Source organism: Melospiza melodia, chromosome 13 (genome assembly GCF_035770615.1).
Source record: "Melospiza melodia melodia isolate bMelMel2 chromosome 13, bMelMel2.pri, whole genome shotgun sequence".
Taxonomy (NCBI): domain Eukaryota; kingdom Metazoa; phylum Chordata; class Aves; order Passeriformes; family Passerellidae; genus Melospiza; species Melospiza melodia.
Window position 1 is genome coordinate 15,270,820 of NC_086206.1, and position 27,950 is coordinate 15,298,769.

Below are 27,950 nucleotides of genomic sequence, written 5' to 3' on the forward strand. Positions count from 1 at the left end.
CAGGCAGTGTGGTGTCTAGGCACTGGTGAGGAAGCAGCCTGCCACAAGCACCACAAGGCTCCAGCATGCTTGGGAAGACCCTGTGCCTATAAACATGATTAAGTCTCAACTCACAGCTCCCAAAGGCAGGGGAAAAAAAAGACAACAACTTTTACTTCTGTCCCTGAAGAATGCAGCACCTCTGTGATGCTGTCAAGGCTGGGAGCTCACTGCCAGGGTGGGAGGACCCTGCCACCACCAGCCTTCATCCTCTTCCAGGGAGAGGAGTCTGTGGTCCCTGGCAGAGGGAACACCTTGGTCCTCCCTCCCTGCCTGGATTTCAGGCACCTGTGGCTCAGACAGAGATGCTGGCTGTGTTTAGTTTCAAGTGGAGGATGTCTCTGAGCAGAGCCCAGGATGCCAGCTCTCCTGAAGCCCTGTGTAGGTTCTCTAGTGGCTCATCATGTGACTCAGCTGAACTTGCAGCCTTTGAACAGGCACCAGCTTGGTTCTCAGGCTCTCACAATGGGGAAATAACACCCATAAAGGCTTCCAAGTCATGTTGGCTGAAACTGGCAAAGGGACTCAGGGCTTGGCTGTGAGGGCTGGCAGTCAGGCAAGAGCCAGGACTCTCATTCATGTGGTGCATTTTGCCAAACCCAACACAACCAGGAGCTGAGGCACTGTGTAGCTGATGTTCAGCATGACCTGGCCACTCATGACTGCCTTCCTGCTGCACTCACTGCTGCCCTGGTGCCCCCACCCAGCCACATCACCCAGCTGAGTTTTCACCAGCAGCTCCGACAGCTTGAGGAAACACAACCAAGCCCCCAGGCTAGGCAAGAAACAACTGCTGCATCACAAAGCTTTCAGAGTCATGCCTTGAGGTCAGATCCTTAATCCAGCCTCTCAGAGCTTCGTCATGAGCCCCATCTCTGAGATCTTGCTTGGGTTCAGGATGCTCTGGCCAGGGTAGCCAGGGCAGCAGAGACCAGCACCACTGGAGGGTATCCAGGGAGAGCACAGCTTTGGAGAGGTTAAGGAATATCCCCCCTGTGGTAGGTTAGAGGCAGGAGGTGGAAAAAGCAGCATAGGCTGAATTTTGCCACTGAAAAACATGGGAGGAAATAACAATCAGGAGGGATCAGTACATGAGCATTGGGAGGAAGAGCAGGCAGCAAAGAGCTGGGGTTTTCCAGCCGTGGGAAAGAGGCAGGAAGCTCCAGCTCCCGCTGATTCTTCCCGCACGCTCTGGAGAGGGTTCCCAGCTGGGGACAGAGGAAAGGCAGGAGTGCTTGGTATGCACTGCACATCGCCGTGCTGAGCAGAGCTGGAGCTGGCTGGCTTTGTGCGAGCCAGGAGGCTGTAAGAAAGCAATATCCTGCCATTGCCATGGCAACGGCCGGCTGCGCCAGGAGCGGGCCGGGCCCGTCCCTCAGGAGCCCCGCGGCCCTCGGACCCACAGCGCTGGAGATGAGGGCAGAGCCCAGCCCAGCTGCCAGGCAAAGGTGTGATCCTGACAGCCAGCCCGCAGGATCAGCCCCCAAGGGCGTTTTCTGGTCCCAAGGGGATTTCTGGGAAGGTTTCCCAGTGGTGATGAGACATAGGACAGTGTGCCCTGCTGTGGGGAAACGTGTGCCTGGTTAGTGTAAATAGGAAGGAGCAGGAGAAGCAGCGTCATGATGGATGGGGAGACCTGTCCAATGTCTCAAGCCATTCCCAGCACAGGGATGAAGAGCAGCATGGAAGAGGATGAGCTCTGGGTGGCCAGGGAATGAGAAGCAGGTTTCCAGACAGTTATAAATAAGCAGCTATTTCTCCTCTCTGAGAATAGGCAAGATTTCTCCCTGCGTTGCCTCCAGAGCACAGATTTTGAGGGCACACACAACTGTCAGCTTCTCCAGATCTAGGTCAGGTTAATTTGCCGCTTGTTCTGGTTGAATGGAGCTGAGAGCAGCTCTGCTGGCAGTGGCACGGGGGAAGCAGCCCCTGGATGGGCTGTGCTGGGTGGGATGCACCTCCCTGTGCGTGCAAAGCGGTGCCTCGGTGCTCCTGCAAGAAGGGGGGGCATTTGTCTCTTGTCAGAACCCCGGGCTGGCCCCAGCCCAAGGCAGAGGAAGGGGAGGGGACCCCAAATGTGCTGCAGACCCCTGGGAGTGAGACTTAGCATCCCACAGCACATGATGACTACTAGGACACCAGAGCAGGCTGCAGCAGCAGCTCCTGGGACACATGCAGTGGGAGGGTAAGGACTGGCTCCTCAAGGTGCTGTCCTTGCTGGTATTTACAGATAAGCTGTGAAAAACAGGAATAAATTAAAATGCCTGTGTGCAGCAGGGAGATGCTCCTGGATGGCCTTGGATGTCCTAGTGGACATCTAATATTCCCTGGGCAATGAAATGGGGCACTCAAGATCAGGTTATTCTTGCTAAGGAAAAGATGGGAATTCAGCTGAAGCAAGATAATACCAAGACAGAAAACAAGAACATGAAGGGCTGCAAAGCACTTCAAAGAGGCCCAAAAATCTGGGAGGCTGTGGAAACTCCCATGGCATCTCCAGGATGGGCACTGCAGGTGGTGGAGAGACCCAGTGGGAACAAGGAAAAGCCAAGGATGCTGCTGGGTGCTTTCTCCTTCTCCACAACATAAATACAGCCCCATTTGTTTTATATTTTTCCTCCTTCTAATACTTTTAGCTGTAGCCAGGGAAGGAGGTGAGCATGGGCAGGCAGTCCTGGAGCCAGGAGTGGCCAGGAGCAAGGCTGGCTGAGCCCCAGACACACACAGTGTGAAAAGCAAACTTGCATCCCCCCCTGCCTCCAGCTTTAAAGACAGAAAAAGAAAAGAAAGCCCATCATTAATCTTCCCACACCAATTTAACCAAACCTCTTTTTAGGTCCCCAACACAGCAACTTTTATCCTCTGATCTTGCCAAGATCTACTTTTTTTGCCTTCCCAGGAGAGGATGGGGAGCAGAGGGAAGGCAGAAGGCCCGGGGGCTTCTCCTCTCCTCCCCAGGGCAAATCCTGCCAGGTCATGCTGACACATGCTCACAGCACCAGCAAATACAGCTGGCAGTGGGGGAAGGCACTTGGTAACAGAGCTACAGCCATCCCAAAACAAGCTGGAACCTGAAAACTCCCTGCCCACCCTCCTGCTTTTGTAAATCCCTCACTGTCCCTGCTGCTGGGGGTGTGAGGGCCAGGCCTGCAGCACCCAACACTGTCACAGCTCAGAGCACCCCTTTAAATGTGTTTAATTAGCAGACATGGGAGCTCCACATGCCACCTGATGCCAGTCAGGGCAGGATGCCAAAGAGGTACTTCATACAATCATAGAATCCCAGAATATGCTGAGTTGGAAGAGACCCACAAAGATCATGGAGTCATGGAATCCTTAAGATTGAAAAAAAACATCTAAGATCACAGAGTCCTACCACCATGCTCACAATCAAACCATGTCCAAGTGCCATGAGTGCTACTGCTTCATGCATTGAGGGCAGGGAGGATGCAACACAGGTCCAGCTGGTGGATGGGGCTGGAAAAGCCCTGGAGTATCCCTTCAGGCTATGCTGGGGGAGGCTGGATGCCTGCAAACCCTTTAAACTCAACACCCACAGTCCTAGAGCTCATGACAGGCAAAGGGCTCGCTTTTATTTGCTGTCTCCCACCCACCACCTCCCTCTGCACACAGGGAACCAGGCACCCAAAGCCCAGCTCACCAAATCTTGCATCCTACATCTCCATCCCACCCTAGACCCTCTCTGAGTCAGCTTCCCAGGACAGAGATTGCTTGTCCTCCATGGCAGTCAGGTTTTCTGTGGTTTTAGTCTGCTCCATAACTTCACCCAGGAATGCTACAAGCCCCACCTCAAGCCCAGATTGCCAGTTTACCCCAGTTGCTCACTGTACAGATAAAACTGCATATACATACGTATATGTAAGTTAGGAAATTGTGGTCTGAAACTGGGCCTAAGCCAAGAAGCTCCCTATGGATCAGAATCCCCACAAAGAAACTTCCTATTTCTGCAGGATGCAGCACACAGATTATTGTTAAACCAGGTGGTCCTGAGTCCACTGAGAAAGCATCACCCCACTTCTGCTTACAAGCTGCTTCCACTTATGGTAAACCAGGCTAACTGCATTTTCCATTATCTGACTGGAACTGTACACATTTCTGTATACCCCATTTCAGTCCCAAGCTCACCCTCAGGGTCCCTCTCAAGAACCAGTTGCCTCCTTGCTTCAGTACCTCATAGCTTTGAGCCTCCCTCCAGAGAAGCTTTACCACCAAAAAAAGTTTAAATAAAGTCAGGCATACATATATTGCAGTTCTCCTCTTTGCTGTCTTTAGCTTACACCTCTGCTTTGCATCAGATCACAATATTTCAGCTGTGGCAGGTGAAAGGCCAGGAGCTGGAGGACAATGGCTCTAAACCCAACAGGGCAAAGCTCCAAACCAAGCCACACTAAGACAGCTATTTGCTTTGGCACAAGCCTTTGTTCAGTGTCACTGTACTGGGATTGGGTGTGACAGGAGAAGTTTGCCAGGATTCAGTGTGACAGCAGAGCTCAGAGCAGGGCACAGACCTGGCTTTGAAACCCTGCAGTGCAGCAGTGAGACACAGCAGCAGGAAATGCAAAGGAAAGAGATGACTATCAGTACACCACCATCCCAGGGTTTTCTCCTCTTCTAGCTTAATAGTGGAAACCCAAGAGAGGGCAGAACATTTCAGCTTCTTGTGGGAAGTTGGCTTGAGGGTCGTGCAGAGGTTCAAGTACATCACAGAATCACATAATGGTTTGGGTTAGAAGGGACCTTTAAAGACCATCTGGTTCCAACCCCCCTGCCACTGGCAGGGACAAATTCTGCTAGATAAGGTTGCTCAGAGCCCCATCCAACCTGAACACTTCAATGGATGGGGCAGCCACAGATTCTCTCAGCAACCCGTGCCAGTGTCTCACCACCCTCACATGGAAGGATTTCTTCTTAGTAACTCATCTAAACCTGCCCTCCAAAGTCAGTGGCAGTCAAGGGCTTAGTTCACTCTCTAGAGAAGGTCACCAACTCTTGAGGAGACTTCTGAAGGAATTGCTTCTGTACTCAAAGCCTTGCCCAGCCACTGGGCAGGTTTTCATGTTAGCAGAGTTGAGGAAGCCAGAGTCTGTCCTGCTTCACATCAGACACCAGCTCCACCTCATGCATCATTCCTGCATGACTCAGACAAAAGTCCCAGCACAACTTTCAACCCCCAACAAGATGGAGGGGAGCAGATAAGCAAACAGGAACACGTTCAGCCATAAAGAAACCATTCCATTCTGGAGCAGGAAAAAGGAAAACAAAGCCAAGAAAGAAACCAAGTAGCGTCACTGCTTTGCAGTTTTCTCAGAGATGCCTCAGCTCCTGTTGTGTTCACTCCAGCTCAGTGCCTGGATCCATTCAGAACCCAGGGAACTGAGAGACTACATCCAAAGCTGCCTTTGCACCATGAACTTGCAGAAGGAGGCAATTTGAAGAACGTGTCTTCTTTTCAGCAGTGGTGCCTTAAGCCTGCAGGTGGAAAGGTCCTACTCACTGCTCCCAAACAGCATCTCCTAACTTTTCATCCTTCCTAACATCAGTTTTTCAACCAGGGCAGCAAGCAGATAGTGCAGAAAAACCCACTCCCAGCAGGATTCAGTTACGTCTTGTAAGGAAGTTTTCAAGCACATCAAATTTTAAGCAGGGCTTTCATAGATTGCCTTCAAAACCAGGTCTCAAAGGCAGGACAGAACATCTCCCTGTCAGGAAAGCACAGGAAGCAGCATGAGGTGACGCAGTGCAGCAGCACAGCATCTGACAGAGAGGAATCCTGGATCCTGACTTGTCTACATATCAAAGGGAACTGCCTGCTTCAGCTCTGCTCCAACTTCTCTGCGCTGCCTTTGTGAATCTTAACGAGGTCTCTTGACCATTTCTTTACTGGCACAGGAGAATTGGGTAGGAAGGGGAATAGGAGAGATGGCAGAGATGACTCAGGACACTGCAGAGGCATCATGAGTTACTGGCCTCTGTTCAGCACAGTGGAGGTGGTGCAACACCCTGTGCTACTTGAATGACAAAAACAGGGGTGAGAACTTAAGGGGCATGGATCTGGCTCCATCCAGCATGAGTCTTCCTTTGCTTTGAGCTTGATTATTTATGGCAATGCAGAGAGAGACTGAGAGCAGCTCAGCAAGACAAGACCATAAAAATAAGGTGCCTGAGTACAGTCTTTCAGTTTGATGCACAGACTAGCACTGACCCTCTGAAGCCAGATTGTCCTTTGGTGATGAGCTGGTGACAAACAACTGCTCCAGGGCACATCAGCAGAATGACAGGTAGTCTCCAAACTGTGTACAGGAGCCAGGAGAACTCTAGGCACTACAGAAGGATGTTCAACCTTGTTGGGAATAAAGATGATACTGGCACTGCTGCTGGGGAGGGCAGCATCATAGGACAAAGCACAAAAACCCTCTGAGGATGTGTGTACACCTCATGCTACACCACACAATGTGCACAGCCTTATCTGAAAAGAGGAGGGAGATGCTTCCTCATCAGAGCTGATGTTTAGGTCCCCATGCTAACCAGGTGATCCCCAGGCTGTTATCCAGCAGCTTCTGGGGAGGGGTCACAGCCTGCAGGTGACATGGGACAGTATGACTGTGCACACAAATACTGCACTGCCTAATCAAGCACCCCACATCCCCCTTCCTAACAGGCACTGACATAGCAGGTCAGTTAGATCAGAGTGTCCTCATTACTCCCAAAAATGTCCAGCTCAAAACCTCCCTACTATTTCAGTCATTTCTATTTCCTCTGCAGAAAGCAGCAAATCTGGTTGACAGCCAGCTGAGTGGTGGTGCTTAATGGATTGACTCGTCTATGGATTTCCTTACAGAAAAAAAAAAAAAAAAAAAAAAGCCACCTCCAAACATTTAAATAAATAGAAGCCAGGATTAAATAAATCAGCTTAAAATTACTTTTGAGCCATTCCCAGTTATGTCACATGGAGGAAATGCACCACCAGGGTCCTTTCTTCACTGTTTTTTTCAAATATTAATAAGCAGTGTAATTGCAACATGACTCACAGAGATCTCCTGCCAAGCTGGAGAGACTATCTGCAAGATGCAGGCTTTCTAGAGCGTTGCAAAGGCAGATGTGTGCTCGGGGACTCTTTTGGAAAGGTCTGCATTGTAAGCAGCAGGGGATGGAAAATGGCCAGGCAGTTGCTTGCCTTTGCAAGTCATTCCCTTGCTTGCTCATTCCCTTCCCTCCTGTCTTAACAACCCCTCACACATGGGATTTATTGCAGGATTGGGGTTTGGTGCTCTGAGCATGTAATGCACAGAACAGCGTGTGATTTTTCTTCCATGAGGAAGGTCTGGGATGAGAAACCAGCCAGGATCATTTGTAGTTCTGGGCAAGAGGATCCAGCTGATGGTGGAGGCTCCACCAGTGCCCGGGCCAGCTGTGGGCCATGCTGCTGGCCTCCCACCCAAGCACTGAAATGCCCCAGGAAGCAACTTACAGGGGGATAAGACAACAACACCACCAAAACTGAGATGACTGGAACCAGAGAAGAGGGGTGAAGAAGCAAGACAAGGAAGCAGGAAAATGGTGCAGCACCTTGGGAGGTGGGAGATGAAGAGCTCAACAGCAGAGCAAGCTGGCTCAGGTTGCTGCCTGATTATCCTTGCTCACTTCCAAGCTGAGTGGTTCCTATCCAACTTGATGCCACTGGACATCTACTGCAGCCCTGCCAGGCAATGCTGCTGTTGCTGTCCAAGCAGTGGGTGCTGCTTAAATGCCTCATGAATATGGATTTGGCACTGCCAGCTTGGACACAATCCCCCTTGCATCTTTACAGAGTTGTTGGAAAGCACCAAAACTCCCACTCAACAAGGTTCTTGCCATGACCCCAGTCCCATGGGTGATGCCCCTTTCAAGGACCAACTCTCAGAGATGGAGAACAATGTTTATACATCAGAGAACCCCCAAGAGAGCAGGGTTTTCAGCTGGGCAAGTACCTGCAGGCTCTGCATTGGGTCTTCTTCAGTTTGGCCAACACGGTAAAACCCCTCAGTGCCAACACTGACCAAGCCTCACAAAATACCTCAGTCCCACCAGAAAACCCAAATCCCAGCTAGATGTGGAGACAGTAAGTTTCCAGGATTTTTGCAGCACCTACCTCATCTGACTCATCTGAGAGGGTCCGCAGCAGGATGGGGAAGAGGCTGTCGGTGTGTCGGAACATCTGGAAGCACAAGGATGGGTGGCATCAGTCCTACAGGCCTGGTCATGCCCAGCCACAGGACACCTGCCCTGAGGGAGGCTGCCAAGAGCTTCACCAGCACTTTCTATCTGAGCTGGAGAGCTCTTCTGCCTCAAGCTATGGGGTATCTGGCAGCCAAAGCCTTCTCAGAAAAGGCAAGTGGACACACATTTCCAAAACTACCAAGACAATGACAATTTGCACTGCTGTCAAGGCAATGGAACAGGCTGGGAGCTGACAAACCCAGTTGAATGCTGAGCCCCCAACTTACCTTCCGAGGAGTCTTGATGTACAAGTGGTAAAGCCATTTCAGGACTGCAATTCTGGTCATCATGCCAATGGATGTATCACTAAGGTGGTAGTCCAGCACCTGAACTATCCCATCCAGGTTCAGGGTCACCTGTATCCTCTCACAGCTGCGTGGAAAGAAAAGAGGCTGGTTCAGCGTGACATCCAACTCATTCCTCCCATGGTGGGGAAGTCTACAACATTCCAGAGGCTGCATCAAACACCTCAGCTCAAACCCTCACTAGATCAGGTTGCTAGTCCAGCCAGGCCCTGAACATTTCCAGAAATGGGCCATCCACAACTTCTCTGTGAAAACCATGCCAGTGCCTCACCATTTTGTGAATAAAGAGTTTCTTCCTAACATTTAACCTAAATCTCTCCTAGTTCAAAATTGTTCCCCCTTGTCTTATCTACCTATGTAAATAGTCACTCTCCTTTCTTATAAGGCTTTGGAAGCAACAGAAATCTCCAGCGCTTTGAGTGTGACCACTTTTCCCAAAGCAGCTGGTACATACATGTGGGAAGGCACCACTCTAAATGAAAACAGTATCATGGCTGTGTGAGAAACTGGTCCATAGTGCAGCAGCCAGATTTGGGATTCAAAGATTGGAGATCCATAAAATACACTCAGAATCCACCTCAAGGTTGGCCAGCTTTAACACTTTCAGAGAACATTAACCCATGTGTATTCAACTCCAACCTGATGAAGGCATCCAGGTTCCACGGATCCCAGTGGATTTGTGCTGAGAACTGCACATCTCACTGCCCCATTTGACAGTGAGTTTGGGATGCAGCTCTCTGCTACAACTCTGCCTTGACACCTTCATCTTGCTTCCCAAAAGCCTTCCCAAAAGATCAGGATAACCCTTCATCATAAACAAGGTATGAAAGGAATTAACTTGCTTAGTTCACCATGACATTGCCTCTGTTAGAAATGGACAGCTGCTGTAGACTCTTTGCTCTTGGTCCTCCAGTTTTTCTCCCAAGCTGGGACTTGCATTGGGACAGGTGATCCCAACACATAAATTGTTATGATACAGCATTTTTATGTGCTGACTGTGATCCTGAAATCTACCTGATGGTTTCCCACCTCCTTCACAGCAAGAATATGAGAAGCACCTGCCACAAGAGACTCATTTAAGGAGAGATAATGGTTAGAATCAAGATGGTTGGAGAAGACCACCAAGGGGAGGCTGCACTCAAGAGCCATGTCACACCCCCTGTACCCAAAGTACTGAATTATTCAAGGCTGGACCAGGCTCTTGCTGATTTTTCCAGCCTGCACAGAGCTGCCATGCATCTTGTTTGATAAGAAATCCTAAGGGGCAGATTTCTCACGGTATAATTTGCAAGTAGAGCTGTGGCTTAATAGGATTTGATCTTGCCCAGGACACACGTTGTAAGGGCGAGACGAGGAGGCTGCAGCCCCTCAGAGCCCTGGGGGATCTGACTGCTTGATCTGCCTCACGTAACAGATGCTGGGGGCTGCAAATTGCATTTCACTTTGATGTTGAAAACAACAGCCGAGGGCGAAATGCTCAGACACACGGAACTGAGGGGAAGGAGGGACCCAGAGCATGAGGAGTTTGGGAGAGATGTCCAAGGGAGCAGCATCCCAGTTCACTTCAGCCAGCCTGAATGAACACTGTATTTGGTTTTCCTACAAAATCATCTCCCATGGCAGCTGCATAGCCTGCCATGCTCCCAGTACAGGGCTTCAGATGGAAGAGGAGAATGAAACCTTGACCCAGTAACACTTCCACACCAAATATACACATTGCCTGCACAGGATGGGGAAAAAGACACCTCAGAGTAATGCATGTTTTCAGAAGCAAGAGGCCAAAAGGACAGCACAGAGAATTGGTGCCTGAAGCTGGGCAGTTTGGAAGTGGCCTTGATGCTGTCCCATCCCACCAGCTCCACGCTGCTGTGAGATAAGTGGGCAGGATGCAGGAGGCCATGGGTTGCCACAGCACTGCTGTCTGCTGATGCTGGACTTCTAACAGCACAGTAGAATCTTGCTTCTATGAGCAATTTCCAATCTGGTTTGTGCCAAAATCACTCATGAAAATCCCTTTTCCATCACTGCAGTACCTGGGTAGAGCCTGGGTGGCTCAAGGCAAAACCCACCTGAGTGGACCCCAGAGGTGGTTGGGAGCACCAGGCTGACCTGGAGCCAGGCACCCCCAGCCACACTGTGCACCACTGCCCTGTGGCTCTGCTGGGCTCAGCTCCCACTAGGAGGGATTCCAGCTGGGAAAAGCTCCTCACCAGCTACCCTCTGTCCACAGCTGCTCAGATAAACCTTTTAGGGGGGTTGCTGGTGGAGAAGCAGCTCCTTTACTCAGCACAAAACCCAGGCATCACCGTGAACGGAGAGAGAGGTCTGATGAACATGGGAAATTGGGCTAAAAACCTCTCACCAATCCTCTGGGATAGAGCAGCACCAGACTGTCACGGGCTACCCCCCTTTGCAGAGGTTATGGCAGCAGCTGAGCGCTGCTGCAGCTCCAGAGCAGGGCTGGCAGCTCAGCCTGGCTCTCCCTAATCCCCAGGCAGAGGGAGCAGCAGTGATGGCATTGCATCCATGTGATCCCCTGGGCCTGCCACGCCGCTCCCAGCGCCGGCATCTGCGGCAGGGCAGATGTCAGATGCAATCACTTCCATGTAACCCACTACCCCAGATTCTCCTGCTGAGGATGAGCCTGGCCCTGGCACCGCCCCCGCTGCTCGCCTGTGACAGTGAGAACAGCTTTCAGGGCAAACTGAGCAATGATGGGGGCTGGCTCTCACCTCTGAACACTGGGAGTCTTTGCTCAAGCTCAGTGGCAGGGCAGAAGACCCATCCCACAGCACATCCCCCATTTCAGAAAGCGCCTTCAGCATGGGGACTGAACTTACTTTCCCACTACATTCAACCCACAGCAATGTTTTTCACTCCATGTCCTTTATCAATTAATTTTTTCACTTCTCCCCTTTCTTCAAGGGCTTCTGCCTTCTCTCTCCTCAGCAGTCACCTTTTCTCTGCCAATGTCTGAGCTGTCATCTTTCTCCTGGCCTCCTGCCTGGTCCAGCTGCTTTCCTGACCCCATTTTCAGACAAGGTTAAGGTCCAGGCCAGGATCTAGCCTTTAGGCAAGCCCAGCAAAATGGCCTTGCCAAGGGTGGAAATATCCAGGTTCTTTCACTGTGGTCCAAGTCACAAGGGCAGCTCTCATACAGGCTGGCAGCTGTGCTGCTCAACGACCTCGAGCCAGTGGCCAGGAGATAAATAGCATCTCTCTGCTATTGGTCCCACAAGCTGTCACTTTCTTGTCCTTCATTGCTCTCATTTCAGTGCTCTTGGCTTCCTTCTGCTTACTGCAGTTTCCAAGATCTCCCAGGGAAGCGATGAGGCCAAGGTCTAGGCAGAGGCATCCAGTCCAACAAGCTGGAGATCACTGTGACAAGAGCTGGGGCAGCGTGCCTGGGGCTCCCCTCCAGCTAACCCACCCAAGCATGAAGTGGGAGCAGCAAAGGGAAGCCATCTCCTCCCTCCAGGCTGGAGAGAAGGGCCAGAAAGAGCCACTCTGGACCTAAAAGCTGTGCAAAACAAGGTGCTGGAGAATGGATTCCAAGGCAGGCTTGGTGCCTTAGCTCACAGCAAGCCACCATGCTGTTTTCAGCCAACCATTCCCTGGGTGCTGCAGAGCACCCAACACCATTCCTATCCTCCACCAAAGTATTCCCACCTCTATGAGCTCCCCAGATGCACCTTCAAGGTGCATCAGGCTCTGGGCATGGGGGTATAGCAACTTCCAGCATGAGAGAAGCAGCAGCTATTTTAGCTTTGTAGGAAGCACTAACTACCACATTTAAAAGCCTGTTTTAATTGCAGGCTTGGGCAGTTCAGCCACGTGGCAGCCACTTGCAGAGCAACACACAACTTTACATGTCCATGTGCTGCTGACCACCACCTAAGGCAAGAAGATTTCCTTGCCCCAGGAAGTATCACAATGGCTCTTCTTGGAGATTCATGTCCCTTATCTAGTTTGGTGAGGGACTGTGATCCCATCAACCTTGTCCCATCATGCAGACAGCCTAACACTGACAGCTTCCAGCTGTGCCCGACCCTCTGCCCAGTAGCACCATCAGGAATTTGTCTCAAACTGTCCAGGTTTTGTTTTGAAACACCAATGCAGTTACAAGAGCCTAAAAAGCACTTTCCAGCTGTTTTGGCCCACTGACGCAGGACAGACATCTGGATCTTCTCCTGTGGCAGCTCAGACCAACGGAAGGAAGCCCGGGCTCTGCTCCAGCAGCCATGCTTCCACCTCCCCTTCCTGATCCAGCCTCACACCAGCTAACACAGCAGCAGCATGCTCAGCCAGGCCATGAGAGGGACCCAGTGCCCTTGAAACATGGTTCTGGTCCACTTCCACTGACACTTTTTGCAGAAGCTAGAAGTGGGGCCTCCATCTGGATGGGGAACCCCAAAACTCCTCCAGCCCTGCACAGCCAGGCTCTCCCAGCAGCCCCAGATTCTGCCTTGGCATAGACACAGTCTCCATCTCCTAGTGGATGCCACCAGGAAACTCCCCCAAGTAAAGCTGGCAAATACTTGGGAAGAATTTTAAAAAACAATTTAGGAGCAAGGGGATTGCGTGTGTCAGTTTGTGGCCACAGGAATGTGCCCAGCATCCATGTGTTGAGCAGTCAGGCCTTGTCATCTTCCTGGATGCCATCTTCCCAGAACATGGCCCTCTGCAGACACCAGGCCATGATCTCCTCTGCCCCCACTGACCAAGGTCCTCCCTCCCCTGCTGCAGCAGCACTGTCCCCCTGCAGCCAGCTGGGGAGGGCAGGGGAAGGGGGCGTGAGAGCTGCATGCCTGGCGCCCGGCCATGCTCCCTCACTGGATCGCTGGGGGAGGGGGGGAAAAGAACAAAAACAGAAGCAGAGTGACTTCATCTTAAAAGGCAGCTGCAACTTCCTCTGTTTGCAGGCTTTCCAGCTTTTCCCAGCAACACAGCGGCGTCCTGCAGTCCTGCCTTGACACCCAGTGGGCATTCAGCGTGCGGCAGCTGCCGCTCCCCGGTGTGAGTTATGGCTGCTGAGGGCCACGGGTGCCAGCTCCCGCCTTCCTCCAGCTCCAGCCAAGCCACACAGCCTGAGCAATGCATGGAGCACCAGGCAGATGTCCAGGGCTCCTGTCAGCTGTGTACAGCCCTCCCTCAATCCCCTGTCAGTCCCCCACAGCCGATGCAGCGATGGAAATTATTCAGGTGCCAACACTGGACCCGCAGAGAGGCCACACAGGGCAGGTAAACCCCACGGTGAAGCCTGGAGTCTCCTGTTGAAAAGGGCAAAGGAGGGCTCAGGAGAAAGTCCCTCTACAAAGCCAGGTCTCTTAAAGATATGGAGGGTCTTGCCTTCTGTCCCAGATGGTTTTCCCTGGTGGTTGAGTTGCTGACAGAGCATTTCAGCTCGAGCAGCTGTTTTCCTTCCGGCTCTCAGTGACACTGGGACAAGTCATCCCAGCTCTCCCTGCTTCTGACCCTCTTCAGTTTTCACTCCTTCTCTCCCTCATGTACAAGATCTTCAGCACAGAGCCATGGCTATCACTTATCCACCTGACTCAATGCCTTTCTTTTTCTTTCCCCACCTAGCTCCCCATTTCAGCCCTATGCACATCCACTTCTGCACTTCCTAAACTTCAAGGGTTGAGCAGGGTCAGGACACACCAACCACAAAAAAGTCAGGGAAAATAATTTAACTACCATAAAGCAACACTGAGGTGCCAATGAAATGACCTGCACTTCCAAGAAAGAAAAAAAAAAAATAAGGGCATCATTAAGACCAAGGAGTAGCTGGGCTGTGCAGAAATGCAAAAAAGGAACAGAGAGTACAGACCATCAACTTGAAAAGCTGATGCTTGCACTGCTCTGGATGTATTGTGATGGGCATCACTCTGGTAGGATGCAGCTAAGGCAAGGCAATCCTATTTTGGGGATCACAACAACAAATAAAAATGAGCATCAGCACAATTAAAGTGTTGGAAATCACTGCCTCTGAGTAAAGGAATTGCAGGCAGCAGGAGGAAAGGAAAGCTATCAGAACAGATGGATTTGTCCCCCAGTTCAGATAGCTGGATGGGAAGAAAGGTATTTGCAGGAGAGATCGTGCTGGGCAGGGCTGACAAATGCCACAAAAGGCTGGCAGGAGGCCAAGACCTGCTCAGCCCTAGTTCCAGCCCCACAGATCTGGGCTATGGTAGGCTGCCAAGACAGCAGCATGGAAAGGGTCAGGCTCTTCAGGGAAGAAACACCTCAGTTCATCATACAGACAAGCCATTTTGGTGCAAATACATCAGAGAGAAGCAGTCAGCTCCTAGAGCATCCCCAGTCATCCACCCTACTGGAACCCAAGAGAGCCCATCTGCCTCCCAGCCCAGCTCCTGTCAGTCATTATCTGTACCCCAAGAAGCCTTCCCTTCTTCTCAAGCCCCTCTGAAGCAACAAACAGACCCTACCTGGTTACTGTGAAGACACTGCTGCTGGAGTCACCAGATGCATCCAGAGAACCTGGGGGCAGAAAAAGAGGAGACACAGCTAGTGGGGTGATGGGGAAGGTAGACAGCAGGACTGAGAGGCTGGAGAGCTGCATGACCTTCTGCAAAGACATCACCAGTCCTTGTCTGAGGGTCCAGGGACCCAAGGGAATCCTTCTGCCTGCAGTGAGCATTTTACTCTTTTTGTCAAGCCCTTCTCTGATGCCAGACAAGCTGGTACAGAACTGCACTTCCCCAGCAAAATACAGATGGGCACAGCTTCAGGCCACTGCCCTAAACTGAGTCCCCTCCTCTGTAAGAGAGACCCAGACACATCCTGCTGATGGTTCCAACCATTCTCAAAGAAGTAGCTCAGAACTGCAGAGCTGCCTTTGACTCTTGATTTCAATTCCTAAATATACCACATGCATAGAGAAGCTAGAATCCAACTCAGGATATATCTCCACTCAGCCACAGCCTGACTCCAGGCCAAAGCCAAGTGACTCAAACAGCTTTCCAACCTCTGCTCCATGCTAAAACTGGGTCTCACAAGCACGGTGACAAAGCATTACAAGATGAACTTGACTCTTTGTGCCCCCTTGTGCCAACAGCCTCTACTCACACAAGCAACATCACCACATCAGCACACCCAAGGAACAGAGCTGAGTTTCTCATAGAAAGGCATCAGAATTTTATCTGATCCTGACTGCTTCAAGGTGCAATTTGGCACCAGAGGGGTTAAAAATAAAGCAATTAAGCTTTCTGTTGATCTTTTAAAAGTCTTCTGTGATAGATTTTAATACAAGAGATACAATACTGCTGTGCTACGGCAGTAAATTTTTCTGCTTTATCTCTTCTAGTAAAAACAACTGTACAGAGGTAGGTAATGAAAGCTTTTGAACCTTTGTTGAGGACTAAGATGCTTATTTAGACTGATATTTGGATATGCCTGGGTCCACATTACACATAAAAGCCAGAAGTAAAAAGCAAGTTGCATTGGCCGGGAATCGAACCCGGGCCTCCCGCGTGGCAGGCGAGAATTCTACCACTGAACCACCAATGCTATGCTGTCTGCACCTCCCCGCGCCTGCAGCGTGCTCCTGCCATCCCAACTGCTGCCCACACCCCCACTGCCACTGCACCCTGCCCAGGCAGCTCCCCCAGCAGGCCCCGGCCTCCCCGCCTTCCACTGCTGCTGTCGGACAAGGAAATCCTCCAGTCTTCAGCCCATCCTCCTGCTCCCGGGATTTTCCAAAAGCAATGGTGGGCGTGTTACAGGAGAGCACTGGGCTGAAGGCACAGCTTTAGAAGAACTCAGACGAGTCCTTGTGATTTAAACATTTACACATATTTCACACACCTAGACAACAAAGATGTGTTGTGACAGAAGAAATGTTTATGCCAAGATCACAGCATCCAAGGGATGTTGGAGGGCTAACACCACTGCTGTTCCCAAGCATTGATTCATGGGCACCACTTTGTTTCTTTCACTTGAACCCTCCTTCATGTCTCCCATCCCATTTGCAAACTCGCACCTTTTATGTTCTGGAAATTTTAGGACTGGGACAATACCTGCAAGATGGTCTGGAGAGCACCATGAATCTGGAAATGATCCAAAATTCTTCTCCTTTCTGTTCTCTATCTTTCCCCACCACACACATCCTCCTCTGTGAACATGCTGATGCTCTCCCAGGACTAACACAGCTCTCTGAGCATTTCTCTGGGTCATGATGCCTGCTCTCAACCTAGAAATTATCTCTTTCAGGTCAACTTGATGACTAAGTTGAAGGGGAGCGTGGTGAGAGGATGGGGATGCTCACCAGGGCATGCAGCAATGCAGCACCACCTGGGCTCCAGGTCAGACCAATGACCCTCTCATGGAGCCTTCAACAAGTGTGTCTGTCTCACCAGAGGATCATCTATGCAACACATTTCCAAATAAAGCACAGAGGTCCCATGAACTCTAAGCAGCTTCAGGACACCAAACCAACTCAAGAACTTCTTTTGAGAACATTCCCTCAACCTTCCTTACACCTCTACTGGCCCAGACCAACTGGGACTCACCAGCAGTGACTGCCTCTGGCCTGGAGAGGGACTCCTCTGAGGTGGGCTCTGCTGGTATAGTCATTGATGGCTTGGCCTCATCCATTTCATCATCCTCTGGGATAACCAGCTTCATCAGGCTCTGGTTGCACACATTTGCCACCTCCTTGATGTCTGAGTGAAGGCAGTGTAAGGAACATGCAGTCCCACACATGGGCAGGTGCTGGCCATGGAGAAGCCACTGCAGCCCCATCAGAGCTGCCCCAGCCCAGCCACTGCAAGCCCCCTCACATCCAAAGGGCACTGTGGGTGTTAGCACTTGGTGGGAGAACTTTTCCTGGACCTGCACCCCAAGGGCAGGAAGCAGGCCGTGGAACAGGCGTTTCCCTGAGGGCTGCTGCAGCAGGAATGGAAGGGGAGCAGCTCTGAGCTACAAGGATACTCTTCTTGCGGTCGTCGTAGGACAGACACGGCAGGACGGCCGTCAGGATCCCTGAGGAGTACGGCAGCATCACCCGGCCGGCCAGCTGGATGAACTCCCGCATCCAGCACATGGCCGTCAGCTGGATCACGTCATCTGCAACACACCAGACGAGCAAAGGTGAGGGAAAGGGCAGCACGGGCTCCACAGGCCAAGGACCACCTGCAAGCAAGGAGCTGCCTCTGCTCCATCCCGAGAGAAGCTCATCTGAGACAGTTTAGTTCCAGAGATCAGTGAGATCTGAACTTCCAGTGAGCTTGAGATGAAATACAATCATTAGGTTTCAGTTAACCCAGTTCAACCCATAATGCAGGTTTCCTCATTTACAAGTATTCTGTCAAGCTTCCCAATGCATAAAGATATTTCTTCAGTCATACTCACTGCAGCTGTGTGTCTGGGTCTAGCATCATTCCTAGAGGTGGGGTTTTAACAACCTCCCTAAATTCTGGAAGAGGCACCACTGCCAAGGCACTCTGCAGATGCAAGGCCAGATTTTAAGCTTAAACAGTATAAATTCATTGGGAGTTAGTTTAATCAAGAGCAATCAATCTATCTATACTTTTCTATCTCCAAGGAAACCCACTCCCATTCAGCAACATTTAAAGACTGCAACGGGCAAAACCTGGGAAGAAGATCCTTCTCAGGAAACACATCCAGCTGCAGCTGTAACTCTCTGCCTACACAGCAGACCCCAAGAGAGCTACAGTGCAGCGCTGGCACAGAGCCCACACACATCCTTATCACTCTGACCTATGCACCAAGTGCCACCAGAAGTTACAGTAAGACCTAAAGGAGATCCTCCCAGAAGTGCTGGATATCCACAGCTGCCAAATATTTTTAGGCATCTCCATTTTGGATGATGCCAGATCTGTGTTCTGGCTGGGGAATCTGCAATACAAAAGCAGTTGTGCCAGCTACAGGAGAGCTGCCTGTTCCCTCCTTTCAGCAGGATTTCCATGAACAGGGACAAAAAAAGGTGAGCAGCTAAGCTGGTGAAGAGCCTGCTGGAAAACTGGCCTGAATCTACAGTCAGCCCCACAAATCAGGAGGCTGGTGCTACTGCCTGGTCCTGTGCACTCACCTGCTGCCTGACAGTGGATCACCAGGATATTGGCCATTTCTGCAAACTTCACACTGGAGGGATTCTTCTTGATCTCCTTGAGGAATTCCCCAAGAGCCACCTCACACCTGTGGAGAGGCAGAGCAACTGGTTAGCACTTGATGGCCTCAGAGCAATTAGGGAGACCTTATGGAGACTGTCTTCTCCAGGTGCACATGGAGGGGTGCTGGTGGCATGGCAGAAGTGTCTTTGCACAGAGGCAGGGGCAGGAAAGATGAAGCTGACAAGTTCACCCTGCCCCGCAGCAGAGACTGCACACAGGTGCAAGGACAGAGGTGATGGCAGCACAGAGCCCCCCACAGCCACCCAGGTTCTGTGGATATGGAGGTGCCTGGGATGAGGAGCAGTGGGGCAGATGGTACCCAAAGCTTTCAGTGCTTGTTCCTTGACATGTGGATGCTGGGAAAAAAAAGATACAGGGAGGATCCAGAAAGGCTTTGCAGGATAGACCCAGGCCAGTGTCACCACTTACTTATGCCTTACAAAACCAGTCCAGTCACTCTCTCCTAGCACAAAGTGCCAAGTCCTTTGACTTCCCTGAGAACACACAGACATTCCTGCACTTCAAAATGCCTCTGTCTTGGGACCAGCAGTCTATCTGTGGAGCAAGATCCCAATCCTTGCTTCTCTTCTCCAGCCAGGAGATGCTGGGCTGGAGCTCTGCCTTGCCAAGAAAGTTTCTCATGCTGCAAGTTTCTTCAGAGAGCTCATCCCCATCCCAGAACCACACATGAGACTCTCTGGCTCTGAAATCAGGTGCTGGGAAGGCAACAACTCGACCAAGCCAAAACAGTTTGACCCCCAGTAGTAGTAGTGTCCACGACCATGGGACAGGGGAGACCCTTGCAAGGACAATTTGATCCACTGCCCAAGCCAATTTGTCTCTCACCACACACATGGAGCTTCACTGCAGTTACACACAAGAGTTGGACAATAGAGAAAGTGATGGGTGAACAGCAAACACGACACAGTCCTTGCAACCAGCCAGCCTCCACACTCACATTTTCCGTATATCCTTGCTGTTGTCTCCCAGGATCTGGAAGAGTCCATCTAGGATTTCTGGAAGGTAATCCAAGAGGTTGATATCAGGCACAGACTCTAAGACCAGGATCTAGATCAGAGAGGAATACAAAAGAAGAGTTTTCAAGATGCTGACTAACATCACCAGCCCAAATCTGGCAGGATACTGAGGAATTCAGAGCTGAGCTGTGTGGGATAGGGGGAAGGAAAAGAGGGCACTGTGGAGGGCCCATCCTGGGAAGCAGCTGAACTAGCACAGCAAGCAAGCAATCAGCCTGCAGCAGTGCTGCATTTCCAATCACAGCTCTGCTAAACAAAGCAGGGATCAGGAATGACTGCCAAGACACATCCAGGCAGACCTGGGGTGGCAACAGTAGCACTGAGAGGGGGAGTACAGGGGAACACGTTTCCCCAGACCTCAGCTAAGCACCAAGAGCTCCTGCTTTGCACAGAAAGGAGAAAGCAAGTGGAGTTCCCTTGCCTCCTGGAGAGCAACATCCCTCCATCACCTCTGCACGATGGAAAGCAGCCTAGCACCATCCCTTGGGAAACTGTAACCTCTAGAGCACAGTATGTCCATTTATATAAGCAACATTTGGAGTGTACTTTGTAACTTGGTGTGCCATGCTCTGAACAGGCTGGCAGAAGTGTCATGTCTCTGCCACTGCAACAACAAGGTGACAGGGAGTAGGACTTTTAAAGAAGCAGGTAAAAAAACTGCTGACTTAAAAACCAGCCCAAATAAACCCAGGAGCCTGAGCTCACACATTGCCATGGATATCTGCAGTTTCCCTGGACATGGGAAGCTGATGGAGTTCAGAGTGGCACACACAGCACCCCGTGCACCTACCCAGGATATGATGAACTGGCGGGCGTACTGGTTGTTGGAGTAAATCCTCTCCCGCAGCAGTGGGATGAAGCCCACCAGGTCGAACTGGTTGCTCTCTGTCACGATATCCTGCAGAGCCCAAGCAGAGGGTGTTAGAATGACTGGCAGCATGCAGCAACCCTAGCCCAGTCTTTTTAAGCCATGTGACAGGAAAAAGATGACAAGCATGAGTCTGCAGGTCAGGAGACCTGGGGAGAAGGAATCATGCAGTTTATCCAGGCAATGAGCTGGCAATCCCCCTCAGGCAGAGACTAATGCTGAGCACGACCCACACAGGGATGCTCCTGCCTGCTGTGTGCCAGCCTGGCTGAACAGGAAGATGGGAAGCTTCTCTAATTCATGCCTCAGTGCTGTGCTGCACACATGAGCAAGCACTTCTGATGCAGCCACGTGGATGGGGTGGGAGAGTCTCCTGACTTCCCTTTACAGCTCTTTCCACACGCTTGGTAGATTTTGCTGCACGGCGAGTCCCTGGCCTTGGTGCAGTGGAGCAGATCTCCCAACAGGAAGGTTTGCAGCAGCAGACTGGTGTGATAACAAGGAGCAAGGGCAGGGCCTGGCAGGAAGCTGCTCACCTCTGAACAGCAGCAGAAAAGGAACTGGGAGGTCTATGGCAGTAAAAGCCCATCAGCAGGCAGAACAGGAACGGGAACCAAGCCCACGGCCTGAAGTAGTAACAGAAGCTCCACTCACATCATGACTCCCTCAGGCGAGGGAGAGAGAGCAGAGGAACAGCTCTCCTGCTGCCTGGCACAGCACTGCAACCCTCAGACTAAAACCTTGCTTCCACCAGCTCCCATGAGCTGAATGCACACAAGGCACTGCATTAACCCACCAGCCTCTCCACCCAGCTGCCTGAGAAGGCCACCAGAGCCTTGATTGAAGAGGCTGCAGTCAGTGAAAGAAAAAAATGTTTTTACAGCAGCCACAGGACAGAGGTGGGATGGCTTTAGCAGCTGCAGCCTTGGGGACTGACATGTTCTCAGCCAGGACATGGCACCAGCTTGCACCAAGGACTCTTGGAGAGCAAAAATACCTTGAGGAGCCGATCAAGGAGCTCGGAGCCACTTTTGACATTTGGGTCAGGATCAGCAGCCAGCTGTGAAAGACAGAAACAAAGAAACATTGCAACAGTGGGTCCCAGGCCTGCCCCCTGCTCTGCAGCACAGCTCTCAGAAGTCCCTATATCTCCAACTTCTTATTAGGCTCCAAAAAATTCTCCTGAGAGATTTCTCCCCTAAGGGGGAGACCAAACACACATCACCTCCCCAAGTTATGCATGGGCCACTCGTCACACTCTCAAAGAACAGAGAAATGCAGGTTACCATGAAAATCTGCAAAGGCAGACACACACAAAGTTCTGACACTACAGACCCAACAAAGCCAAAGTGCTGCAGAGTCACTTTGCCTGCAGCAGCTCTCTCAGGCTCATTTTCTAATACCATTCAATAAGGAGCAGGAGAATACATCCTGGAGGTGAGGACAGACAACAAGGTATCTTACAGTCAACTTCATACCCACAGAATCAGTGGCTACTGTGTAGAAACTGCTCATTTTGCTGATCCTTGTGGGTCCCTTCTAACTCAGAATATTCTGTGATTCTGTCCTTCAGACCTGTCTGGGTAAAAGTAAACCAGTTTGCTTGGAAAGAAAACCTCGGACGACTTGGTTTGACTTGGAGATGATGACGACTAGTCCTCAAAAAGCACCTGAGGGTTAAGAGGAAGCTTCTTACCTTGCTGAGGCCATCAAAGAGCACATTGAAGTGTGGGAGGACAGAGCCCCTGGCCACCTTGACAATGTTGTAGAGAGCCTCGCAGGCGTAGTACCGCAGGCGACTGTCAGCATCGTTGAAACACGTCAGCACCGGCTCGATCAGCTCCTTCAGGTACAGCCCAGAGTCCTGGGGGCACCAGGACACCACTTAGCTAAGGACCATGCCACAGACAGGGGGAAGGGGTGGTGCTGCCCTGGAACTGCAAATACTCAGGCTTGTGATGGCTTTGGTGCACCTATGCTGGGCAGGATTTACTAATGAATTTTGAATTTTATTACTGAATGTTGTTATTTGGGTACAGTGAGAGCAATCAGGTTTTCTGGGCATCTGCCTCATCTCCTGCCTTCAGGGCAGAGGGAGCCAGGGATGGATTTCTGTGTGGGCCAGCGTCAGTAGTGCACAGCAGGAGATGGAAGGGCTGCAACTCTTGTCAGCTCTTTTAACACAAACTAGCACCCAACCTGCTCAGTCTAGTCCTACTGCTGGAAACTGAAAAGGGACAGATGCCCTTTAATCACACCTAGACAGCTGCCAAGATGTAACCCAGGCCAGAAAGTGCTCCTGGGCCCAGAGGGTGTATGGCTGGGTGTGCTGGGGAAACTCCAACACAAGGCAGTTGTAGGCTGCAATGCAGGGAGGGAGCTGCAGGGCCACCAGCCTGACTCTTCCCACCACACTGGCCCAAGAGGAGCTGCTGTTCTCTCACCACAATCTGCACAAACCAAAAATACCACCATACCTACCTTGCCCAGGGCAATGGAGCAAGCAGCAAGGCCAATGAGTCCTCCCTTCCGGCTGTGGGGGTGCTGGGAGAGCGCAAACTCCTGGGACAGGATCTGGATCACGTGCTTGATCTGGGATGTGTTGTTCTGAGCCACAAACTCTCGTACCAGCCTGGGGAGAGGACGGGGAGGCACACAGGGAGGTTTAGGTTCTGGCTGACACAAACATTGAGGGGCTTGGTGATGGAGACAGGGACTTCCAGGGACTTTCACAACAAGCATCAGAAAAAGCAGTACTGAAATGGGGAATCCTTAAGGAACCCAAAAGTGAAACCAGAGCTCTCCCCTCCTCTCCACTCACATCCACCAGCAGCTCCAGCCTGCAGCCTCCAACATGTTCATGAACTCTCAGCCCATGCTGTGCTCTCAAGGGCCAACCCAGTGCAGCTGTGTGCTTGCAGAGAAGTTACCAGGTCTTCAAACACCCTCTCCAACACGGCAGGTTATCAGGGTCATTTACCCCAGCATAGCACAGGATGGGACCTCAGCATGCACCCAGCTGGTGGCTTGGCAATGAATTGCTGCCCACCAGGCCTACACACAGTGCCATGGTTTTGAACCTTCCTGCCACCCATACAGTGCTTCAGTTAACGCCCCATACATTTAACTTTACTACTAACAGCATATTTCAATATATTCTTAAACAGACCAATATTTAACAAAAAGCCAACACAGCTTCCATATATAATACCTGCTTCTCCCTAGTAACTTGCAGCTCATTATCCAGCAATAATTAACACATCAGCTGTGGATGAAGAAACCCACATCCCTGCTCCTGCCTACAGAACAGCTCCCAAGTCAGAGCTTGCCCACCCAGCCCTTCAGCCTCAGTTTGCTGTTGGCAGAGCTCTTGGCCAGGCAGGGGTGCAGGCAGTGGGGCAGGCTGTGGTACAGGCAGGGGTGCATGCAGCAGTAGCATTGGTGGTTCAGTGGTAGAATTCTCGCCTGCCACGCGGGAGGCCCGGGTTCGATTCCCGGCCAATGCAGTGCTCTTTTCCTCCTTTTTGCTTGCATTTCTATCCATAATGCAGATTTAGGCACCTTGAAAACTCGCCTAAATAATCATCTTTACCTTAACTGCCAAAAGAGGTGTGAAAGCTTTCACTGCCTAACTCCACAGAGGGTTTCTTTGGCACTATGTGAGTCTCGCACTTTATAATCTAGGAAAACCATTACAGAAGATGTTTATGAACTTTCCCTCCTCAAAATTACAAACACCAGCTCTATTCTCATCTCACTCTGTGCAAAGCAGCTGCTCCCTTTTGCCCTGGGGATACCAGGCAGTCCCTCCCTCACTCTCCCTAATCCGAAGCCAAGTTCTCCAACAGTTACAGCCCGATCCACATTCACAGACTGCTGTAGGGATAATTGCTCCATTTCCAGTCCTGCTCTAAGAAGAGAAATACACTGAGCTTGAGCATGACAGACCACTGGGGTGATCATTTTGCTACCTACAATTTACAGACGCAGCTTTGTTTAAACAGGAGTAAGTTTACAGACTTCCTTCATGAGTTTAAAGGACTCAAGATTCAATTAATGAGGCAAAAAAATGCAGCATCGGAGCCTGCAAGCATCAGGAGCTCTTCCTGCATTATCAGGAGGAGGAGATGGTTCCTGAGTAAAGAGGCAGCAAGTCCCTCCTGGCTTGGTGCCATGGACACGGAAGTGATGCTGTTGGGGCCATTCTATGATGGGTGTTAGATGAACTAAACCTGTGAAATCTGTAGAAAAGGTTGGCCCTTGCCTTTTTCCTCCTCACGCTCTTCCCAAGTTGTACTTCCAGCTTGATCAGATGAACTGCCTGACCCCAAAAGCAGACTTTGGTTGGTGCAAGGCCAGCATAAACCCTTAATCCTGGGGCAGAGTAAGCTGGAGCAGAGCTGCTTGGATAAGGCACAGAGTATCACCCCTCACAATGCAGCAAAGAAGTTACTCAAGTACTCCTGAGGCTGGAGTTATGAGGACACTGCAATCCACCCATAATAAATTATTCCTATAACAAAGAGAGAAAATGAGAGAAAACTAGATACACCAAAGAGCAGAAGGGTTGTGTTTGAACCAGAGCACACACTCCCCTTGTCCCAGGTTACATTTTTCTCTGCTGACCTCTCAGACAGCACCCTCCGTGTTCAAGGCAGGCAGTTCCCACACCACATCCCCACCGAACTCTCAGCACAGCAAGTCCATCCCCATATAACCGAACTGCCTGACTGCTGGCCTTGCAGGCTCACCATGGCCACATCTCCCACCCAAAACTGACCCACCGGTTCGGCCCATCGCCCCCAGCCCTGTGCAGGGCTGCCCCCTGAGGCAATGTTTCAGATCTCCTGCAGGAGCTGAGCTCTCAGGCAGTGCCCAGAGAGGACACAGTCCTTCCCAGGGAAAGCTGTGGCCAAGCACGGCACCCAGACCAGGACAGCAAGGGTGAAAAGACAGGCAAGGAACGCGTACAAGCAACACCACAGGGGCATGGACACAACACAAGGTGCCCGCAGACCTTGGCCTGGCATGATCCAAAAGGAAGGCCCAGATCTGCTGGAACAGCAGCTGTGCAGGAAGAAGCAAGGGCAACACCCGATGGCCAGGGGTGACAGTAACCCTTCCCATCACTCTAGCCAGGATCCAGCACGGGACAAGTCTGGGTGAGCCCTCGGGGGAGAGGCACCAGCACTCTGCATGTGTCGCAACAGAGCAAGCAGTACATTTCCAATGAAATCCTACGGGGATGCCACTCACGTATTCACCTCGCACCGGGCACCCACGGCCAGACTGAGCCTTCTGTCAGGGGCTCCGGGGATGCACCGGGAGCCAGCGGGTCCTGACGGGCACCAGGAGCTGGCACACTCGGGATAAGTTTCGGTGCCCGGTGGGATGGGGCGTGCAGACAGGGGGCAGCTCCGGGAGAGATCCCTGCTGCCCGAGCACGGCGCTGTCCCCGACAGGGTCACCGCGTCACCGCAGCCCCTTCTCGCAGGGTGCCAGGCCCGCAGCCCCGGTACCGCGGGGTGCCCGCCATCCCCGCCATGCCCGCTCCCACCGGGCACCGGGCCGCTCCCTCCCGCCTCCCGCTGCACGGCTGGACCCGCCCAAGCATCACGAGCCGGCTCCTGCCACGCCGGGGCCGCAGGCAGCCCCAGCACCGCAACACCTCTCCCCGCCCTTCCCGGATCACCGGGTCGGGCTCCCTGACCCAGCACCGGGGCCGCCCGCAGCGGCACCGCCCTCATTCCCGCTGCCCTCCCGGTTCCCGGAGCCTCCCGCCGCTCACTTCTCTATCTCCAGGGCCGCCACCTTCCTCTTCTCGTAGAGTTTGTCGGTGAGCGCCCGCACCACGCCGGGCGTCAGCGGCGACAGGTCCCGCTCCGCGTTCATGGCCCCGCCGCCGCCACCGGCGGCCACGTGACCCCAGCCGGCTGGCGCGCACACGTGACCCCGGCGCGCCGCACAGCGCCCCCGCGCGGCGCGGAGACACGCGGCACCCGCTCATTAACCGCGCCTCATTAACGGCAGCGTCATTAGCCAGAGACGCCTTGGCCAGCGCAGCCCGAGGGGCACGGTCCCGGCCCTGGCCACAGGCTGATGTCTAAAAGGATTTAGCAGCACTTAATCACTGATTAATTTAACACTTACCTAGTGATTCGACAGACTCTGCTGTAACCGTAACAGTCACTCAATTTTCTATTAAGTGTTTAAATTGAACTCTGCACATGCACCCACACAGACACACCGGCAGATGTTAGTAAGTGTCCCCAGCTGTACCTACTGAAATTCCCCTCAAGTGCCAGTGAAATACTTGGATCGAGTGCCCTGGTGTTCCTCAGCGGGTGAGGGCTGAGCCTCAGGGCGTGCTGGTATCGGTGCAGGCTGCAGCACTTCAGCTTGTGGCACAGACCGATTGTTTGTGCCTGTCTAAACGTCTCCTGCCCAAATGATTCTCCCTCTTGTGCCAGCACATCTGGCCACCTCACACTTCACAGGACGCCTTTTGAAGGCGATCAGGACATCTAATTTCAAGCTCCCTGTGGAGCCCTTGGCACACCCAGCATGGAGATATTGCACCTAGGGAGAACCTGAGAGTCCAGACTAAACAGGAATTACTGGCAAGGGCAGGACTGACAGCAAAAGGGACTGATGTGGTGAGCAGCTGTGCCAAGAATCTGCACCTCACTGTGGATTTATCAGATGTTTGATAGAGAGAGGTAGGAACAGAAGATGCCACTTCCATACCATGGAGCCTTTTCTGCGGGGCCAACGCCCAACTCTGTTGCGTTGTGTTTGTACAAGTTGGACTGTCGCGTTTCCCTTTTTTATGTAATGGTTCTGCCCTCGTTCTCTCCTCCCTCCCTTGTGCTGCCAGTTATCCCAACTCCTCCCCAGTTGCCTTGGAGACTAATGTACCCTTTCTCAAATCCCTCCCTGGTGCCCTGTCCGTCACTTGGCGCTCACACTCTTCTCTCTAGAAACTTCCAGCTAGAGCATCGAGTGAGTGGAACAGGGGCTGGGGGGGGCCGCACCCTCAAGTTATCCCCATTGGGGTTCTCTCTAAGTCAATCTTTTGTATCCCACTCCCCTCTAAAACTCTATTCGCCAGAGGATTGACTCCTCCCCTGTCTCCCTCCCTCCTTATAAGCTGTTGCAGCCGCCGTGACTTTCTCTTCAGCCGTGGGTTCCACTGGGATGCAGTAAGCCTGGACTCACCACAGCTGGAGAGCGCTCTCTTTTTCTGCTCACTGTAACTGCAAGCCACGTC

The 27,950-nt window shown here is 51.9% G+C and overlaps 1 protein-coding gene and 2 non-coding genes across 3 annotated transcripts in view; 1 reads left to right on the forward strand and 2 right to left on the reverse strand.

The window, feature by feature from the left end:
* VAC14 (VAC14 component of PIKFYVE complex) overlaps nucleotides 1-26,603 on the reverse strand; it is a 58,489-nt gene extending 31,886 nt beyond the window's left edge. The window contains exons 1-12 of the mRNA XM_063167903.1: nucleotides 26,469-26,603; nucleotides 23,162-23,312; nucleotides 22,377-22,544; nucleotides 21,678-21,740; nucleotides 20,603-20,710; nucleotides 19,734-19,843; nucleotides 18,694-18,800; nucleotides 17,574-17,708; nucleotides 17,153-17,305; nucleotides 15,071-15,122; nucleotides 8,544-8,688; nucleotides 8,189-8,254 (exon numbers count right to left, since the gene is read on the reverse strand). Of these exons, the coding sequence (XP_063023973.1) occupies nucleotides 8,189-8,254; nucleotides 8,544-8,688; nucleotides 15,071-15,122; nucleotides 17,153-17,305; nucleotides 17,574-17,708; nucleotides 18,694-18,800; nucleotides 19,734-19,843; nucleotides 20,603-20,710; nucleotides 21,678-21,740; nucleotides 22,377-22,544; nucleotides 23,162-23,312; nucleotides 26,469-26,572 (1,362 nt within the window). The 5' untranslated portion in view covers nucleotides 26,573-26,603. The remainder of the gene's footprint in view (nucleotides 1-8,188; nucleotides 8,255-8,543; nucleotides 8,689-15,070; nucleotides 15,123-17,152; nucleotides 17,306-17,573; nucleotides 17,709-18,693; nucleotides 18,801-19,733; nucleotides 19,844-20,602; nucleotides 20,711-21,677; nucleotides 21,741-22,376; nucleotides 22,545-23,161; nucleotides 23,313-26,468) is intronic.
* On the reverse strand, nucleotides 16,081-16,151 carry TRNAG-GCC (transfer RNA glycine (anticodon GCC)). The gene has a single exon. It is a non-coding gene; the product is annotated as a tRNA-Gly (tRNA).
* TRNAG-GCC (transfer RNA glycine (anticodon GCC)) lies at nucleotides 24,116-24,186 on the forward strand. Its single transcript has one exon. It is a non-coding gene; the product is annotated as a tRNA-Gly (tRNA).
* Nucleotides 26,604-27,950: the final 1,347 nt, after the last annotated feature.